At 44.3% G+C, this 18,627-nt stretch overlaps 1 protein-coding gene across 1 annotated transcript in view; it reads left to right on the top strand.

Moving 5' to 3' along the window:
- ELP1 (elongator acetyltransferase complex subunit 1) overlaps positions 1-15,922 on the top strand; it is a 31,832-nt gene extending 15,910 nt beyond the window's left edge. The window contains exons 19-36 of the mRNA XM_055698608.1: positions 576-649; positions 1,271-1,349; positions 1,615-1,694; positions 2,588-2,728; positions 3,801-3,886; positions 4,444-4,592; positions 5,436-5,559; positions 6,027-6,124; positions 7,321-7,522; positions 8,877-8,938; positions 9,420-9,482; positions 9,600-9,660; positions 10,458-10,571; positions 11,236-11,347; positions 12,506-12,633; positions 13,034-13,188; positions 14,188-14,266; positions 15,208-15,922. Of these exons, the coding sequence (XP_055554583.1) occupies positions 576-649; positions 1,271-1,349; positions 1,615-1,694; positions 2,588-2,728; positions 3,801-3,886; positions 4,444-4,592; positions 5,436-5,559; positions 6,027-6,124; positions 7,321-7,522; positions 8,877-8,938; positions 9,420-9,482; positions 9,600-9,660; positions 10,458-10,571; positions 11,236-11,347; positions 12,506-12,633; positions 13,034-13,188; positions 14,188-14,266; positions 15,208-15,275 (1,875 nt within the window). The 3' untranslated portion in view covers positions 15,276-15,922. The remainder of the gene's footprint in view (positions 1-575; positions 650-1,270; positions 1,350-1,614; positions 1,695-2,587; positions 2,729-3,800; positions 3,887-4,443; positions 4,593-5,435; positions 5,560-6,026; positions 6,125-7,320; positions 7,523-8,876; positions 8,939-9,419; positions 9,483-9,599; positions 9,661-10,457; positions 10,572-11,235; positions 11,348-12,505; positions 12,634-13,033; positions 13,189-14,187; positions 14,267-15,207) is intronic.
- Positions 15,923-18,627: the final 2,705 nt, after the last annotated feature.

The following is an 18,627-nucleotide window of genomic DNA, read 5'->3' as shown; positions in this document are numbered from 1 at the left end:
GATTTTGAGCGTGCCTGTGGGAGTTGGTTCAGCGCAGGCAGCTGGGTGTGTACAGAGGGAAGGGCTGTTCAGATTCCTAATGGCTGAGGTAGCATAGTGCTACATATTGTGGCCTCTCACAGTGAATCTCAGACTCACCTCTTACTACTTGCTGTATTTGCTACCAGCCTTCCATTAGCCTTGGCGTAAAAGCTAAGCTTTTGTGAAGTGCTGAGCTCCCTCTTCTGAACCAACAGAGATTCACAGAATGGAGGAGGCTGTCATTTGAAAGGCACCTCCTGGAGGTGTGCAGCCCAACATCTTCCTCAAAGCAGGGCTCTGAAAGCTTGATCAGATTGCTCTGGGTCTTGCTGGTTGAGTGGAGTCCAGCCTCCTGAGAAAGGAATGGTTTTGAGCTGAGAGAATTTCTGGATATTTTTCCGCAGTTGCTGAAATTGCACGTCCTTTGAAGTGAGCAAATAGGCTCATGCACGTGCAAGTAGCAGACAGGCCTAGAAAATGGGCCAGTCCTCATTTTGCCTTCAGTGTAGGCAGAGTAACTACAAATAAAAAATTGTGTGAATCTTGCATTATAGATGCCAAGAGGAAATCTGGAGACTATTCACCACCGAGCTCTGGTTCTTGCCCAGATTCGGAAGTGGCTAGACAGGTAAATGTCGCTGGTGTATTCTGGTCTTCCCTCCCTCAGTCTGAGCTGTTGGAGGCTGGCTGGGCTAGTTCTTTTGTGCTGGAGAACAAGGGGAGGCTAAACTCAAAGGAATTTGTTAGTGTGAATGAAACTGTTTCTGGGGCTACCAGCTAGAAGCCCAGCTTTCAGCAGTCCAAGCTGCCCCTCACTTCACCGCTGAAGGGTTTATGTGTGCTGAGACTGTGTGGGTGGGAGAAATCTTCAATTGCTCCATTTTCCAGACATCTCAATCACTTGAAGCTTGCTGGTTTTTGTATTTCATTTGTTCAATCGATTTACATTAAAGTTTTCTGCAACACAAGTTGGTCCATTAGATTAAAATTTAGTTCTCTGTTTTAAGAGAAGAAAATAATGCATGGCCTGTATTGCTTCCTCAACCTGGTATGCTGGACTGTCCCACAGCAGAGGCTGGCAATGAACAAGACTGAGCTTGCACATTTTTTCTGAAAGGCAATCTATACAGTTTAGTGCCTAGGATATTCCCTTCCCAGGGGGTCTGTGCTTACCTGTAGTCGGTTGCCTTTGTTTGCAAATACTGTACCTATCACTATGTAAACTGTCCCACTTGATTCATTCCTCCAGGCTTATGTTCAAGGAAGCTTTTCAATGTATGAGGAAGCTGCGAATCAACCTCAATCTTCTCTATGACCACAACCCCAAGGCAAGTATGCCCACTTTTGTTGCGTTATTTTCCATATCCACCTAGCCTGGAATCCATTGAAATTGGACAGTGGGCTTAAAAGAGTAGGTGGTGCTGTCGGTTCTGCTTTGAGCAGAGGTGGCTGCTCTGCAGTGCTGCATCCTCTGCACACAGATCATATTTAGCATCTCTTCATCTTGTACATTCAGAGAAGGTCTTTGAATTAGTTCTTGTCCTTAATGTACTTACTCAGAATAACAGTAGTAGTACTTTCTGTTCATTTCAGGTATTTCTGGAAAATGCAGAAACCTTTATCAAGCAAATAGATTCTGTGAACTATATCAACTTGTTTTTCACAGAACTGAAGTGAGTATAATCTGTATATGGAAGCATACGTGTAATCAGTGGTGGTACATTATTTTGTCAAAATATTGGCAGCTCTTCAGCGTGCTTGCAAGGAGTCAGAAAACTGGCATGTTGGGTCATCAAGACTCAAGTAAGCTCAGTAGTTTCAGAGACTGTCAGTGTGTCTTGTTGGGAATTCCAGCGTGCAGGCACCTATTAGACCTTTCCAGCAAGGGATTAGTACATCATCTGACTGCTTTTACTTGTCTTCTGGTTTGCTGTACAGGGATAAATGTGAACAGAGAAATTGTTCCCTCATAAAGTAGCAAGACAGCACTGCTTATCTGAAGCCTTGAGGCTAAGGTACTTGCTTAGATTCCCAATTTAGGTCCCCTGACCTCTTTCTCAAAGGTTGAGTGACAAGAGGCTTTATGGCCTTGGTAGCTTCAGGACTTCCCAAGCTTGATGAGGTAAGTAATTGTTTAGGAACTGGAGCTATCACTTAGCTGTTCTGTTTTATTTCTAAATTTTGACCTGACCTTAAATCTTAGTCTAGAAATAAAAGCAAATGGCTTAATTTTCAGAAGTGCTGTGAGCTCAGCATCTCAGTAATGAATTAAGTAGAACAACTGTATCTTGAAAAGTTTTGTCTTCTGATTATTTGTACAGCTAAAGTAGTTGCTCTGACCAGTTCTTTTCAATGCCTGTTTTGGCTGAGAATCAGTTGGGGTGGACGCAAGACACTGGAGAACTTCCTAGTAGTGTGGCAGGTTGTGTATCAGTACTGAATGACATATGAGCTACATTGTTGAGTAGTTATTTTCTGCATATATTTGTGTTTCTTAATGTTCTTTTCTTTGTGCTGGGCTGTGTGATGGACCATGCTGGTATTCATGGCATCTCTTTTTATTTAGAGAAGAAGATTTCACAAAGACTATGTACCCATCTCTGAATGGTAGCAGTAATGCTCAACCACGCCAACATCCTGATCAGAAAAAAATAAACCTCATTTGTGATGTGATGAGAGTTGCCATGGAACACATTGACCCTCAAAAGTGAGCATCTTCTTATTTTCTCATTGCAGAAGGTGAAGCTGCCCTTAACATCAGTTATTTTGCTTCAGGGCCTCTGACGTGAGCCTGTGCTCCACAAAGCTTACACCACCATACCTTTCCTCTGCTGAGGATGCTGTCCTGAAAACCACAACATCCAATGAGCACAACTTTTTACTACAAGAATTAAACTAGTAGGTGCAGGATGCTTACGAGAGTTTAAGAAATACACTCAATTTAGGAGCCATCTGTGTGGTGTAGGGGACAGAGAGACATGGGCAAGATTGTCATCTCAAGGAGATGCTGTCTTTTTGGAGCAGCTGGTCTTTCAGAAAGTTCTCAGCTGTTCCATTTTGAGACTGAATTACTTCTGTAAATCTTCTGCATATTTGTGAATTAGTACTTTTTTATTAACCATCTGCCTTGGATGAATCAACAGTGGACAAGGATAAAGTGTGGGAAAACAGGATAATAATAGTGGTTAGTGAAGCAGTGTTAAACCATTGGCAGCTTGTATGTGAAACAGTGGATAGAGGGGCAACAGTGTGTTGCTGCTGAACCCTGAAAACTTGCACAGTTTTCAGCAAACTATTTTGGAAAACAAAGCATCCCCTTGGCTGGGAAAGCTGTTTTGAAATAGTACCTGTGCAATGTATGAAAGTGGAAATAATCTAGAAAGCTTTTATCTTATAAAAAGACCATTTTCATGCCAAATTTCAATTGGAAAACTGTGTCCAGCTACCTGAGCTTTCAGAGAGAGGTGTTCTCTCTCCATTATGCTGGCTGGCATGGTAAGGAAGCTCGTTCTGCTGAGAACACACCTCCAGTCTTGTGACATGTTTGGGAAGACATGTTGAGTAGGGAAAACCTTTGTGGTATATTCCGTTCTCTTCCCATTTTTCCTGCCATTCTGTAAAAAGATAGACATACCTGAGTAGGGTTTTTTTGTTTGTTTTGGGGGTTTTTTTAATGAAATGTAAGCTAGAACTTGCACAAACTGTGCTAAAATAGGAATGAGCAGCGTTTCTGCCTTCTCACTTTTTCATTTGCTGTTGTTTTGGTTTTTTTTCTTCAGATACTGCTTATCAATACTGACAGCACATGTAAAAAAAAGTCCTCCAGAACTGGAAATTGCTCTCCAGAAGGTTCATGATCTTCGAGGTTTTGTATCTGGAACTCAAAAGTTTTGAAAATGGGGTGGTTTGCAGGAGCTTTCATTGTTAACATGGTTCACCCTGAAAACTATTTTAAAGGTGGCTGTTCATGGAGTCAGAAAAATGTGCTTGAAACTAGCTGTATGTTAATGCAGCAACATATCTGCTGTAAGATACACTGCTGTACATGCCCTCAACTCATCCTTTTATCTAGGTGTGTCAGCAGATGGCCCAGAGTTGGAGCTGTTTTCTCTTTCCAGTCAGAACTCTGGTTCCCCAGCATGGAATAGGAGGTTCCCATTCTGGGTCCTGATATCTTAAACTGGCAAATTTTGCTTTTACTCTGTGCTGATATTTCTGACTTGCTAAGTATGCAACAAGTGACAAGTTACTATGCTTGAGCTGGTCCTTGAAGTAGCCTAGGAAATGCAAAGTAACCCCTCTTGGAAGATTGCATAAGCCTTTAGTTTGATGGTCCCTATCTGGTGTCAAGGATGTGTTTGATAATACGTCCTCCCTCAGAGCAGGGTTCCACTGCTGATTGTACACTTTATCTTGTTACAGAAAGCATTGCTCAAGATGTCAAAGCTGTGAGTGCAGAAGAAGCACTGAAGTACCTGCTTTTCCTTGTGGATGTCAATGAATTGTATGATTATTCCTTGGGGACATATGACTTTGACTTAGTCATCATGGTGGCAGAAAAGTCTCAAAAGGTCTTGGCTTATAGTTCCAGCCAGGGAACTATTTTTCTGCTTTCCCAAAGGTTCTTTGTAGTCTGCAGATCAGCCCACATGTTTTATTAGTCACAGCTCTCTACCCAGGCAGGATTCAGTTGCTCAGAAGTGCTGTGTGTGCTTGGGATGATGCTGGGATCATGTCTCTACATCCATTAATATTTCTTTAGCAAATTAGTACTTCTGCTCAGGGTGAAATAGAGCTCTTCTAGAGCAACACGGCAGAGCAGCTCTGGTGAAGGGAGGGACTGCAGTCAGAAGTGTTGTGACTGCATGCCTTAGCATTCCCAGTTCTGTACACTTTTGGTTATTGTTCAATTGGTGGTGGCCATAATAGTGTGCATCTTCCAGCAGATTTAATTTGAAATCTCTGACTGGAAATGCCCTTCACGATCTTCAGAGTTTCCTAATGTTGCAGCAGAGCCTGCTGTCCATCAGTTAAAACACCCTATTAATGTTAACAGGTCTTATGACCTTTGTTGTGGGGAAATTGATCAGCTTTATAGCTGCAAATTTATAGATGATAATAGCTAATAGAAAACAGTATTTGGTAATGATACATAGTCTTGCATTTTAAATGTCACCAGTGTTTAGATACTGCTGAAGTCTATGTGAGATCCTGGTAATTTAAGTTAGTTATTCCTGGCAACAGTACATATACAGAATTGATTCTTTGAGATGGCTTACATTAAAAAAAAAAATAAAAAGCTTTTTTAGTGTATTATTGTACAATTTCAAATACGGGACTGTCTCTTGGTGAAGATAGGGGCCAAATAAGGATCTTACTGGATTAGCTCAACCAGTTTTTATTATTCTTTGCAGGACCCAAAAGAATATTTGCCCTTCTTAAATACCCTCCGGAAAATGGAAACCAATTATCAGCGATATACAATAGACAGGCACTTGAAGAGATACAAAAAAGCTCTTGGGCACCTCAGCAGATGTGGTAGGTGTCCTGCACATGCAGCATCTTTAAGGAGAATTTCTGTAGTGGAACATTTCCGTTTTGGAGAGCCTTTAGGGGGAAATAGCTGAAGAAAGAGAAGGATTGCACAAGGTCATCTTACTTCCTGATAGCGGATGGTTAACTTACTTTTGTTACGTGTTTTTTGTAGTGTACATTGGCATGGGCAGAAAGGAGCAAGGATGTGTACTGCTCTGTGATTGCGAAGCATAAATTTTGTTTTGTTCCTGGGGTAGGTGACTTGTCCCCAGTCAATATTGCTGGCAGAACCGGAGCAAATCCAAGGAAGAGAATACCTTGATTTTACAATAGCAGAATAGGTGCTTGTGTGCTCTTCCACACAAGCACCTCTAGTTGCTTCTTGATCCAGTGAACCCAGACTGGCAGGGAACTGTTGAGAGACTTGCGCTTTCTCTTTTATTGCTATGAAAAATAAATTATTTCTGCAGGTCCTGAACACTTCTCCGAACTTCTGAACTTGGTGAAGGATCAGAATCAGTATTGTGAAGCCTTGAAGCTGTACTCCTCCAGCACGCAGGAGTACAAGGTCTGTAAGCATGTGACACTGCAGTGTGCACACTTTTAGTCTCAGGTGTGTGTTTGCATGTCGTCAACACCTTGAGTGAGGGTGGGAATGAGACAGCAGCTGGTTGTGTTCAAGCTCTGCAGGTCATTGCTATTCCTTCGTTGTCTGAGACCCTCCTCTGAGATAATAGCTGGAATGACTCTCAGCGTTAACCCTGCAAGGTCTGGTGATCAAAGGAGTGGCTGTTAGGCGTTTGATCCTGTGACCCACAGAACACCTGGGAGTCCATTTTCTGCTGCACTGTCCTGTGGTGTGCTGGAGAACTCCTGTTAACCACAGAAACACTTTTCTTCCTGTCTTCACCTTTGTGATACCAGCTTTCTGTCTGGCACTTGCAGGTTGTATGAGGACACTTTGTTAGCTTTAAACTAGTCTGAAGAGTGCTGGAGAGCTTGGCACACTTTTAAGATGTGCTGTTCCCTAGCACATACTGTCCCCCTACTGGTTTCAGTATTAATGAAGAACTTTAGCTTGCTCAAGGCTGAGATAAAATGTAAATGAATGCATTTAATGTAATTTGATTTAGATATTGTAAATAAGACACAAGCCTTTGTAAAAAGTAGATGAAGAAGTAAGAGGAGAAATACAGAAACTCAATCTGTTTGCAACACAGTGAAAGCAGAAATGACTCTCCCCATGGGGGAGGACTGTTCCCAACTGGCTCATTGGGAGTCTTTGTTTCCAGTCAAATCCACCTGCCGCTTCTTGATAGAGATTGTGAGCTTTGCCTATTGTAATGAAGTTCAGGGTATTGATTCACAGCAGCTTGTGTGCCTAGAGAGCTGCAGGACTTGCATAGTCCCTTGTGCCAGTATTTAACTGCTGAAGTAAGCTGGGTCAGGGAAACTGTCTAACGAAAAACCATTCATGTGAGTGGGGAAGAAGGAACTGGTTTCCTGCAGTATGTAGTTTACCCAGCCTTTAGTGTGGGGAGATAGGTACCACCCAGTGTCTCTTGCTTCAGCTCTGTGAAATGTCTCCATGTGCTAATCATCAGCCCTTGGCTGGACACAAAGTTAAAAGTGGAAACATTTTTGCTGGAGTACCTTGGGGGAGGAGGAAGTAGACTTTTGTTGATGGGCACTTAATTTTTGCTAATGGAGGACTGCTACTGGCTTTACAGCTGATTTCTTGTTTCTCTTGTCACTTTCTTGCAGGATATCAGTGATGCATATGGGGAGTACTTGGTTCAGAAGCAGCTACATGAACAGGCTGCACTGATATTTGCTCGTGCTGGCATCTTTGCAAAAGCACTTGATGCTTTTCAGAACAGTGGCAGCTGGCAGCAAGCCCTGTGCATGGCATCACAGCTTGGTTACACGAAGGATAAGGTGTCCAGTCTGGCACAAAGCATGGCAGGTAGGCCTTCAGGAGATCAAAGCGTGCAGGGCAAAACTGGCTGCTGTTATTTTGGTTCATTTGATTTTCCATAAAATTTAGTGAAAACCTCAGTCTTCAGCAGCATTTTTCTTAAAGGAAGAACAAAGATCCCATGTTTCCCAAGGGTTTGTACAATTGCACAACACGTTTGTTTCTCAATGGAACCAAGAGATGTTGGAGCTGAGCTGGTAGGCACCCAGGAGTTGCCAAGCTAGCTGTGGCCTTGGCTGCCCCATGCTGACTGTTTCTTGCACTTTTTCCTTGCAGCTGGTTGCTGAACTGCTATTCCAAATTGTCTCCTTGGTTAACCTCAGGGAATGGAGACTCTTCTATGTGTCTGACATGACTGAGGTCTCTAGATATTAACATAAGTACTATGCCTAGTCACAGACTTCAAAGGCTATTGGATAATTCAGAGTTGTGTCTTACTTTTTTCTGCTTAAAGCCTGTTAGCAGCTAGGACCAGCAGGAGAAAAAAGTAGCTGTTTTCAGAATTTGTGCTCACTAGGACATACCAGACTGCATTTGTGAGATGTATAGTGGAGCTGGCATAAATTTTAGCATGAGAAATGGAGCATCATCCTGACTTCTTCTTTACTCAGAGGCAGAGTTTTTGAAGGGCTTATTTACGCAGTGGGAATATGGCCTCTGGGACTGTAGTCTTCCAGAGTTGTGGATAGTCCAGTATTTTCTTTTTCTGTCACTTAATGCAATTTAGATCCTTCATGTCCTGCCTTTTTCTGGTGCCCATCTTAAATCACAACTGTGATTTAGCAAAATGAGCAGACACAAGCTGTCTTGGATGAGATTGCTTTGCTTTCTCTTTCTGATATTGTGTATCACTTGCTGTCTTACATTGCATTGTAACATACTAACCACTGTCAAAGCTGGTTCTGACTTTAAGGAGACTAGAAGCCCTGAATCCCACAAACTCAGTGGTTGTCCATACCACAGAGAGCAAGCAGGTGGCAAAGTGCTCCTTGCAGACAGCAAGGCTGCGATACACTGAAGCTTTGAAGAGAGGTTTCCTTTTTACATCCTGCCCCCCTCCACTCAAGAGACTTCTCACTATTTCTGCCTTAGACTGGGGGGTGAATGTTCTCCAGCTGGCCTTTACGGATGAGCAACAGCAATTTCACAAGCACCTGGCTGATGATGTTGCAAGTTACTGATTTCTTGGCATAAGGCAGCCCTTCTTTTTACCAGGCAGATTAAGTAAGTGTGTGAGCAGGTAGAAAGTGCTTCAGTGAGTGGGTTTTTCTTCTACTTTGTAGTTTTGTGTGGCACAAAATCCAGATGCTTCTGAAAGGCTGAATTCCACCTTTTCTTGTAGGAAAACTGGCTGAACAGAGAAAGCATGCAGAGGCAGCCATACTCCTGGAGCAGTACACTCAGGTAATGTAGTCACCCTCCTGCCTGTGCCCCAGTAATATCCTCTCTCAGAGAGATGCACTATCTGTGTTTTCTCTGTTCTCCTGGGGCACATGTGACTACGCACATGCTGACAGAAAAACAGTGTGCCATGGTCTCTCTTCAGGAGGGCAGAGCAGGTCTGGGTGATGCAGTGATCAGGGTGGGGGTGAATGCTGTGTCCCTGAGTTTTGCCACTCATGAAGCTGCCTCTGCTTTGGTCTAAAAAGCTTTTTTGTCTAGGAGAGATGGAGCATGGGGCTGAAGTAAGGAAGGTGAAGTTCCAGAGGGATTTCCCATCAGCATGGGAGAAGTAACATTGTTTGGTGGTTTTATGTCAGCACGTCAGAGTACCTGGCATAGTACTGTGCTGTGTCCTGACTGTGGTACTGTTGCATAGAAATGTGCATCTGAATAGGTGCTACCTGAACGTGTATTGCTAACCTGCTAGCCTATTTCCTTCTAGGACTATGAGGAGGCTGTTGTCCAGCTCTTAGAAGGGGCTCTCTGGGAAGAGGCTTTAAGACTGGTAAGACATTTCAAAGCACAAGAACCAGAGTGGAAATACTTCTTAGACTGCATGAACAGAGGGGTAGGATCTGAGTTAGATCCTTAAACAGTACTTTGTTTCCTTTCCCTGATCCAGATTCACAAGTATGGTAGACTGGATATCTTGGAGACCAACTTCAGACCTGCTATTCTAGAAGGTGAATCAGTGCAAGAATCTGAGACTTCTCGGTGCTGTAGAGGCTGAAGAAGGTCTTTACTGGGTCTGTAGGAAGTCACAGCTGTCCAGTACTGGAAGCTGTATGAAAGGATGCTTTGATTCTGCCTAACTGATGCTGCCCAGTTAACTGCATTTGGCTCTGCTCGATGCAGCTTGAAGCCCTGCAGTGTCGTGGACTCTTAGCTTAGTCAAGCCCTGTTTGAGCTTCTTCAGACCACACAGTCACAAACTGCAAAAGTGGCTGTGTCTGCATGTCCATGAAGAAGCAGGACAGTCCGTGTTCCAGAGCACATGTGGCAGAAAGCTATGGGCTAAGAAAATGGCTAGCAGGAGTAGTTTTTGAAAAATATGATTTGATAGCTGTATTATCCCTTCCGTCCAGAAGGGATGGTTGGTTACAATTGGTTGCTTTCGCTTTTCATGCTATGGGCAGTAGGCGTTATGAGTTGAGGGATTTTTTTCTGTAGTTTGGACCTAATGAATGTAAAGAGATTTGGCCACAGAGCTTTTTGTTCTTCCTGTATCAGAAACAGACTCTTGTTCTAGAAAATGTTTCTCTGGCAGGTTAATTCAGTCCACATCCAGGTGTATCTTTTTCAGTGGGCTCCTGTATTACAAGGTTTGAATTTCCTTCCACTTGAGTTCTTTTGTGTGCTTTGCACCTGATGATTTCTGAGCTTGTTGAAGGACTGTGCTCCTTCCAATTTCTTATGTAAAAAATACGCTTTTCTGGTTCTTTTGCACAAATGTTCATATTCTGATTTTCTTACTGAGCAGCTCAGAGAAGTCAGATGATCTTCCTAGATTCTCAGAAAACAGCATTTCTTCACCATAAGACTCGTCTGCAAGTGGTCCGAGAGCTGAAGGAGAAGGCTTGTGAGAGCCTGCAGGGTTGGTATTGAAATGCGTATGACTTTCTCCTGCATAAGTAACTGATTTTTGTTTGTGATTTCCATTTGCCCTGGTGGAGCTGTGCTCTCTTCTAGCTCAGGTGGTATCTACAACAGCAGAACAGCATTCTTCTCATGCCTTCCTCACACCATATTTAGGATGTGAGATTGACCTTGCTTATTCTGTAAAGACAGCTTTATTTTCAGTGCTAGCTGTGTCACAGCTTTCATGGGATCAAAATGCACCTGAAAGCTCTTCAAAATGACACAGCATTGTCTCCACAGTGCCAGCTTGGCTGGGTCAGACAGTGCTCAGTGTGTCCTTTGTGCAGATTCACCTGCCAGCTCACACAGGCTCAGGGACATTTTCTGAAAGCAGAATGCTTTGTCCTGGTCCAGATCTGCTGCACTGAGATTGTCATCCCTCTCATTGTGCTGTTTAATATCACAGTCCTCACCAGGGCAGAGGAGCATTCTTCTCGCAGTTACTGTTCCTTCTTGTGTGCTGGCTGAGCGGGGTTGAGAGCTTCTAAGGCTGTGAAATGCCAGCAGGTAAACGAATCTGCCCACGCTGCTTCTCCAACAAGCTACAGAGATTGCCCAGAGAGAAACTTGGGAAAACTGACCTTTTTCCATACTGTGACAGCTGTTAACATGTTTTGCAGATTATGAAACGCCAAATTGCCCAGAATTGGATCTTTTTTCTGAAACCAGCAGTGTTGTGACAGCCAGTGACATGAACAGCAAATATTCACACAGCAATTCAAGAATATCAGCGTAGGTATCTGCCTCCAAATTGGGTAGTGGCTGCCCTGGCATCAGCATTTGGGAGTGCAGCTTGCTCATACTTGGCATGCCTCTCCTTGCAGCTGTGCATGCCTTGAAGCTGCTTTAATTACAGGCGTTCTGTGGTTACTCTAACTCTTACCAGGAGGGAGAGAGCAGAAAATGCCAGAAGCTACTAGTGCAACAGGAACTGAGTGCCCAGCAGAGGAGCTGAGAACACAGACTTTGCACAGGAGCTGGCTCTGTGGGTGTTGGGCATGTTGCCAGAGAAGCTGGCGATAGGAAGCTTGACACAGAATATGGGCAGAGCTCCTCAAACATTAACAGCTTGTGCATGTGGCTTGTGCTCTTTGTCCTTGAGGGGTGTTCTTCTGCACTTCAATGGGTGGAGATTGCTACTATATGTCATACCTATGTTTTCCCCCAGCGGGCGTCTGCGTTGCTTTTGAGTGCTCTTGAGAATGTCAGCTGCGTGTGAGGTGCGGTGTGTTAAGAGGCCAGTGTAGTCTGTGGGATCACTTCTGAATTCCATAGCTGAAATGTGGAAAAATACAGTTGTGCGAAAAGTGTGGACTTTTTAGGGCTTTTTCTGTGGCCCGGATGAAAAGAAGAAGAAAATGCGACCATAGTATTCAGCATACCAGTGTCAGAGTGTGCTTATTGTTTGGGGACGTTATGCAACTAGTACTGGCCTATGATTAGCAGTTGCTTTCCTGTGATAGTGGGCAGGAGCTGAGCCTTATTAGTGCACAGCTTGTGGAGATAGCAGAAATTAAACTGTGCACAGGCAACACAGACCCTAGCACCAAATTGTTTTAGGTGGAGCTCAGCTTTGCCTGATAGTGACTACTGCCAAACAATTTACCCTACTTTGAGCTTAGAGCAGTGCCTTAACCTTGCTGGAACATAGAGCGGTCTACTTCATAGCAGAGAAACAGACCAACTACTGACTTGGGTTTCAGACCACAAAGGATATTGGTTGAGTAGCATTGAAAACAAAGATACATAGAGTTATATGCAATCCTCTCTCACTGGAGAGAGTAAGGACTTGAGTAACAAATTTCATGCACACCATTGATGTTCCTTCAGATTTACCCTGTTAGAGCTAATCCTATTGTGCGCGTTATAATCAAGCATCCTCCTTTTCAGACGATCCTCAAAGAACCGGCGCAAAGCTGAGCGCAAGAGATACAGCTTGAAGGAGGGGAGTCCTTTTGAAGATACGGCACTTCTGGAAGTCCTGGGAGAAAATGTTCGTGCTGTTGAGACTGTGAAGGGTAGGACACTTGATCTTAATCCGCTCCACAGCTTGTGAGGACAGCTGAGGCAGTGTGCCCCCTCTTGTTCTGAATGGGTGTGCTGGGGAGAGAAGCTGCCTGGTTCATAAGACCATCTGTGTTGGACCTTGATTTAGTTGATCTGCCTCTGTGCCTGGAAGAACATGTAATAATGCGTTCTCTCCACATTTTAAGTTTGGGAGCAGAGAAATGAGACCTTGTCAGTGCCATGACAGATTTATCTCACATTTAGACACAGGCACTGTAGGGGCTGGGTAGGGACAGAACCAGTTCTAATTTACTGCTCCCATTCCTGTGCCCTGATACCAGAGAAATACAGCTGTTTGTTTAGCATACCTGTTTTAATTGCTATTGCTTGTGCTTCTGTTCCCTCCTGCAGGAGACATACACATCCTTCTGAAGCAGCTTGTGCTGTTTGGTTACGATGAACAAGCTGGGGCACTGCAGCAAGCCCTGGAAGACGTTTTGCAGTTGATAGAGACCTCAATCCCAGAAATCTGGACTCCAGACCTGCAGCAGAGCTGTGTCAACCAGGTCTGTGTTCATCTGCAATACCTATCACACTTGCTATACAATACCAAGTATTCAGCAGTAATTTGCGTTCTCCAGCAAAGAGTCCAGAATCCTTCCCTGGCTTGCCAGACCAAGTCAGTACACTTTAGATATGTACAACAGGTGTAGCCTGCTGTGTGCCTTGTACTGAAAGCCACGTTGGACATGTAGAGGTCTCGTAAGGCTTGTGTTACCTTGTCCTAGTGGTGACTTCTTTTTGTAAGCTGTATCTTAAGCAATCTGTAGAACGTAGGAACACTTGTTTTCTATTTTAAGTGTGATGGTTGAAGTGTTAGCACAGCTTTTACGTATTGGAGTAGTGGTTGTCTAACCTGGTATTGTGAAGTAACAAGCTACCCAGACTGGTCAATTTAGTCTGAACCAGCATATCGTAACGAGGTTTGGTTTTTTTTTCAAAAAGAAGGGTTATGTCAGCCTTCTAAGCTTCAGCTTAATGTAGAACAGGGAAATCATGACTGCACTTAGTTCCCTTCCAAAGGAAAAGTCTTTGTTTATAACACAAATTTCTGAGTGTTCATGGTGAACACAAGATAGTCCCTAGTATCTTCTCCCTAATTACTGATAAGCAAGACCCTAAGGACAGATTAAAACTGTTCTATGTGATAGGGAGCTGAGACTCACACAGACTCAGCTGTGACTAATTTCAAGTGTTGCTGGCACTGTAATGAAAGTAGTCCAGAGTCATGACACTTACTGTACTGTGAAGAAGTAGGTGCTGCCGTAAGGGTTCTGCATCCTGAGAAGCTGTCCGAAAGTAGTTCTCTCTTTCAGCCTCTGTGCTAACTTTTCTGAGACATTACCAGGCTTTGATCACATACTCCTGGTCAGTGTAGTGTTTTCACTCCTGCAGGCAGCTGCTTCTGATTTTGGAGACCTAACAGCAGAGTTTTTTTTGTAGGTATCCCTGCTCTTAGCCTTGCTTTGTGCAAGTTGTAACATGGGTATTGCTCCTTCACACAGGTCCTGGGACCCAATTCAACTGCAAACAGCATTATGGCTGCCTATCAGCAGAAAAGGATGATGACTCCTATTGTACAAGGTTAGTTGAGGCTCTGAGTTAGGTGTGGGTGTGAAATGTCAATGCTGTCAGTGGGCTTTGAGGCTTCCCAAGCATTGCTACCTGCCAACAGTTGTAGCATTTGGTCAGTTGTAGGAGTTTCGTGCTTTTGTGTTGTATCCTACTGCCCTGTGGCAAGTAAGCAGCCCTCTTAATAAGGTTTTATTTGGTCTGGAGTCCTGTGCCAATATGGTCTGAATTGTGTTTCTGGCTTCCTGTGTGTGTACTGCCTGTCTGTTGTGAGGGAATTGGAAGTCTGATTTCTTAGGGAGTGTGTTAGATAATTCTGCTTGTAACTTACCCACTGAATTTTTCTGTCTGGCTTTGGCAGCTAGGCCAGGTTCTTGACCAGGCCAGGCTACCATCTGTCGTGGTGCTTTGCCATCTTGAAGTCCCTGCACTTAATACAAACTTAGGACTGAGAGGTGCAGCAAGGGCTAGTCACACCTCCCTTCTGTCTTCCCTCTTCCCCACTAGTCCTACAGTCTCTTCCCCTACTAGTACTGGAGTTGCATGGAGAAAACATCTAGATGTGACCTGCCTATTGCCACTTGCCAGGGCTGGCTCCGAGGAAAACTACATGCCTCTTACTGATACTTAACACTACCAGCTGGCTGTTGTGTATGATGTCCCAGTCCTGACAGAGTTCTGCTTCCTGCCATTTACGGTTGCCTTCTCATTCTGAATGGTAACACTTAACAGAGGGGGGACTTGATTTGCCCCAGAAACTTATTTTTGTCAGTGGTTCTGCTGGGGTCACTTTGCCGTGCAGGCTGGTCATCAGTTACTAAAGGGAAGTGCTGTGCCACAGACTTCTCGGTGTCCTTTGATGTAAAGAAAAGCAAACAAAGTAGTTGACAGCTTCTAAAGAAACCATATTGCTGTTACCCACTGTTATGACACTGGTCTTGTTTGCCTTGCAGATCCAGAATTACTGATTCCACCAAAACTCAATAAAAATCTACAATGGAAGCTGCATCTTCTCCAATAAATAGAAGCAAAGGAACCCCAGTGGACTCTGAACTCTTTAACTTTTCATATTATTTCATTACATCTTTACAGAAACCATTGCTGTCCTGGCATTTCTGATACACTGTTCCTAGGACTGTGCACGTTCAGGGGCCCTCCACCTGATGCAGCTGTGACTGTGACTTGTATGGCAACATGCCAATGGGGACAGCCACTCATATCCCACTGCAGAGGTGGTTAGTGAGGCTGGGCAGTAACAGCATGTGCAGCTCTGCTGCTGGTTGAATCCAGTATCTCCCACCACTGTTCCCTCTCTTCTGGACGAAGCAACTCCACCAGTGTTGCTGGATAGACTATCTTCTCTGCCATCGCTCCCTCTCATGGGTGGTAACTGCCGTGATGGCAGGTCACATTTTAAGCTGTTCAGCCTGGTTTAGAGATATCACTGTATGAGCAGCAAATTGCTGTAGTTACTAAACAAGTTAGTTGTGTTTTCCCTATTGAAGCTGGGTGTTGGTAATAGCAGATTCTCATCAGAATCACTTTGTTAGATCAGAGTGAACCCTGCAGTACCAACAGCCTTTTACTATCCTGGAAGTGTGCCCATTCGCACCAGGAAGATCTTGCATAGAGGAAAATATGAATAAAAGCGGGGTGGGGGGATGTCAAGTGTCACAGAAAATTATTTGAGTTTAAAGATCAGCTAATGCTGCTGTATGGCACTGACAGATAAGCAGCTGTACTGTGATTATGCTATGTGCTTCTGCAGAACTGTTTCAGGTGGAAATGATCTAACCTCATACCTGAGAATTTGATTTTACCCCAGAATACTTCTGCAACCTGACTCTGGAAGTAACAGCAGCAGTCCTGGGAGGAGAGGAAGGGGACAAGCTCTGCAGGGGACACTGGAAACCATCCCTTAGTTAATTTTGACCTGGCAGCTGCTGTGTTCAGTGCAAGCCATTTCAGTTAGGTGCTGTGGAAGAATGCCAGCACAAGCAAGGCACTTCCTGTCTGTTGGAGGTGTCCAATGACACAGCAGTGGGCTGTGTGCTCACCGCTGCGTGTGCCTGGTGCTGCAGATCTTCGTTGTTGTGATGCGGGAACTCCATCATGTTGGGATGGCCATGTGGGCTCACACTGTATGTGCTGTACTGGCTTTGGGTTGTTGTAGCAGAGCGGTATACGTAGTTGTTGGTGTTGCATGAAGCATTGGAGTGGGTTTATTTCCAGCTGTCCTGAGTTACGTTGCATATTCTGAGCGGTGTGGGTATGGCTTAAGCCTGTTGTCAAGCACCATAACTACACTGGAAAGAGATACTCCAAGAGTAAAGCCCCAGGATGGCAAAACACATGAAAAGCTGCACAGGGTAGGAGTGTTTTAGTGGATCTGGGTCTTCAGAATGGCAGCAGAACATAGTCTGAACAGACCTGAAGAAAGTGGTTATGATGGAGTCTGCAGTCTTCTCCAAGGTATGGAAGGCTCTGGCCCTGCAACTGAAATGTGACACTGACGCTGCTAATTCCTGACATTGCTAAATTTCCTGATGCCAGGAAATGCTGAGGTCTTACGCAGTCTGATCTATGGCCTAAAAAGAGATTCCCTCTTCAAAGGACCCAAGAAAAGGTAAAACTACTGCCAGCTTACTGAGATTTCATGCCTGTGCCTAAACACAGCAGTTCCTTTAATGTATGTATATGGGTTTTTCTGATTTTCTGTCACAGTACAATCACTTTAAATCTGCCATTCAGGCAGAAGACCAGTCTTCTAAATCATGCATATGGTAATTCATCACTGAACTCCATTGGCTTCCGCGACCCTTCTCCCTCCTGAGTGAACTTTGACTGAGCAGCAGTGGAGCTGGAAGCATCACCTAGTGTGTGTGAGCCTCCACAGGGGTGTCCTGCCTCCTGCTCCTGCAGTTGCTGAGCCTTAGCTTCTTTTCAGCAGTGGCCAAGAGTCTGCTTTCCCTTGATTTCTACTGGGATGCTCTTTTACTTTCTTGGTGATGCGTGCCATCTTGAAATACGTTCTGCCTTAGCTGCTGTCTTTACAGACGCATTGAGTTTGCTCTTCTGAGCTCTGTGGAAGCTCTTACAAACAGATGCAGTTACCAGGAATTAAAGTAAGCCATTAATGCAGAAATACAGAGTTCACTTGAGAAATTTCCCAATGCCTGAACAAACATGGCTGTATGGAAGCCTCATTCTCTCACCTGTCTGCTGTCAAGCTTCATTAAATACAAATTACAAAAGAAAGAAACTATTTCAGGCACACTGTATCACAAAAATAACACAGCTCTAGCAGAAATCTCTTAATTGCAGCAAAAGGTGAAGGGCAGTTCTCTTGATTTGATTCAGGCACGCTGATGACACTGATATTTTTAAGGCACCCAGTGTCTTACTCACAAGCACTTAAAAATGTGGGAAGGACCATGTTCTTCCATGTTCACTCCAGTAAACCCAGAGCTACTGGAAAGAGTGGAGTGAGGCCAGAACAGACCCACCAGTCAAGACAAGACTTTCTTTGAGGAGATGTGGCTATGACGAGGTGGTCACTGGGTCACATCCTGGCCAGTTCCATCTGGAAGTGGTCAGCAAAGCTGTCCATCATAGTGCTGCCCCTGCACAGCAGGGTGTTTCCCATCATTTTTTTGTTGACATCAGCATCACAGTTCTTGAGACAGGTGAGCATCAGCTGCAAAAGCCCTTGCTGCTGTCAGCTGGTTTGAGGAGCGCTTCACCACCAAGGAATTTCCCCTTGCCTACAGTGACAACACGTCCACTTGGCAGCTCATAATCCACTTGTTTCTGTACAGGCAAACTCAAGTCCTGTGTGAGATCCAGAGAAGTGTAACAACAGTTCTCTTTTATATGATGTTGAGCTGTGAACACGTTTCCAGACTCATTTAGTAAATTCATGAGATAACCTGTGATGTCCAAGCCAGCATAATCTCCTCTCCCAGTGATGCTACATATAATCTAACCTTCATAGATGGAACCACATGCAAAGCACCATGGCCACTTTCCACCACAAGAGCTGACATTTTTCCCTAAGAGTACATGGATAAACAGTACTGGTAGGCAATGTGGACGGCAGGCACATGCAGTCCTTCAAACATCATCTCAGCATCTCTCTCCTTGTCAGTGATGGAACACAGGGGAGGCACTGACACCAGAACAGCATGGTCCTCTGGCTGAGTCTTCATCTCCAGAAGACACACTCCAAAGTATCTCAGACATGGTTCCAATCCACCAGTATGCCATGTCTTACTGGGCTGATGAGTGTTAAAAAGGTATGCTGCGAACAGAAAGAAACCAACAAAGGTTTCTTTCTGATTGTTCCCAGTCTCCTGTATGGGCTTCCCACCTGT

The sequence above is a fragment of the Falco cherrug genome, chromosome Z (genome assembly GCF_023634085.1).
Source record: "Falco cherrug isolate bFalChe1 chromosome Z, bFalChe1.pri, whole genome shotgun sequence".
NCBI lineage: Eukaryota > Metazoa > Chordata > Aves > Falconiformes > Falconidae > Falco > Falco cherrug.
Note: the sequence above shows the minus strand (reverse complement) of the source record. Positions and strands in the feature narration are given on the sequence as shown.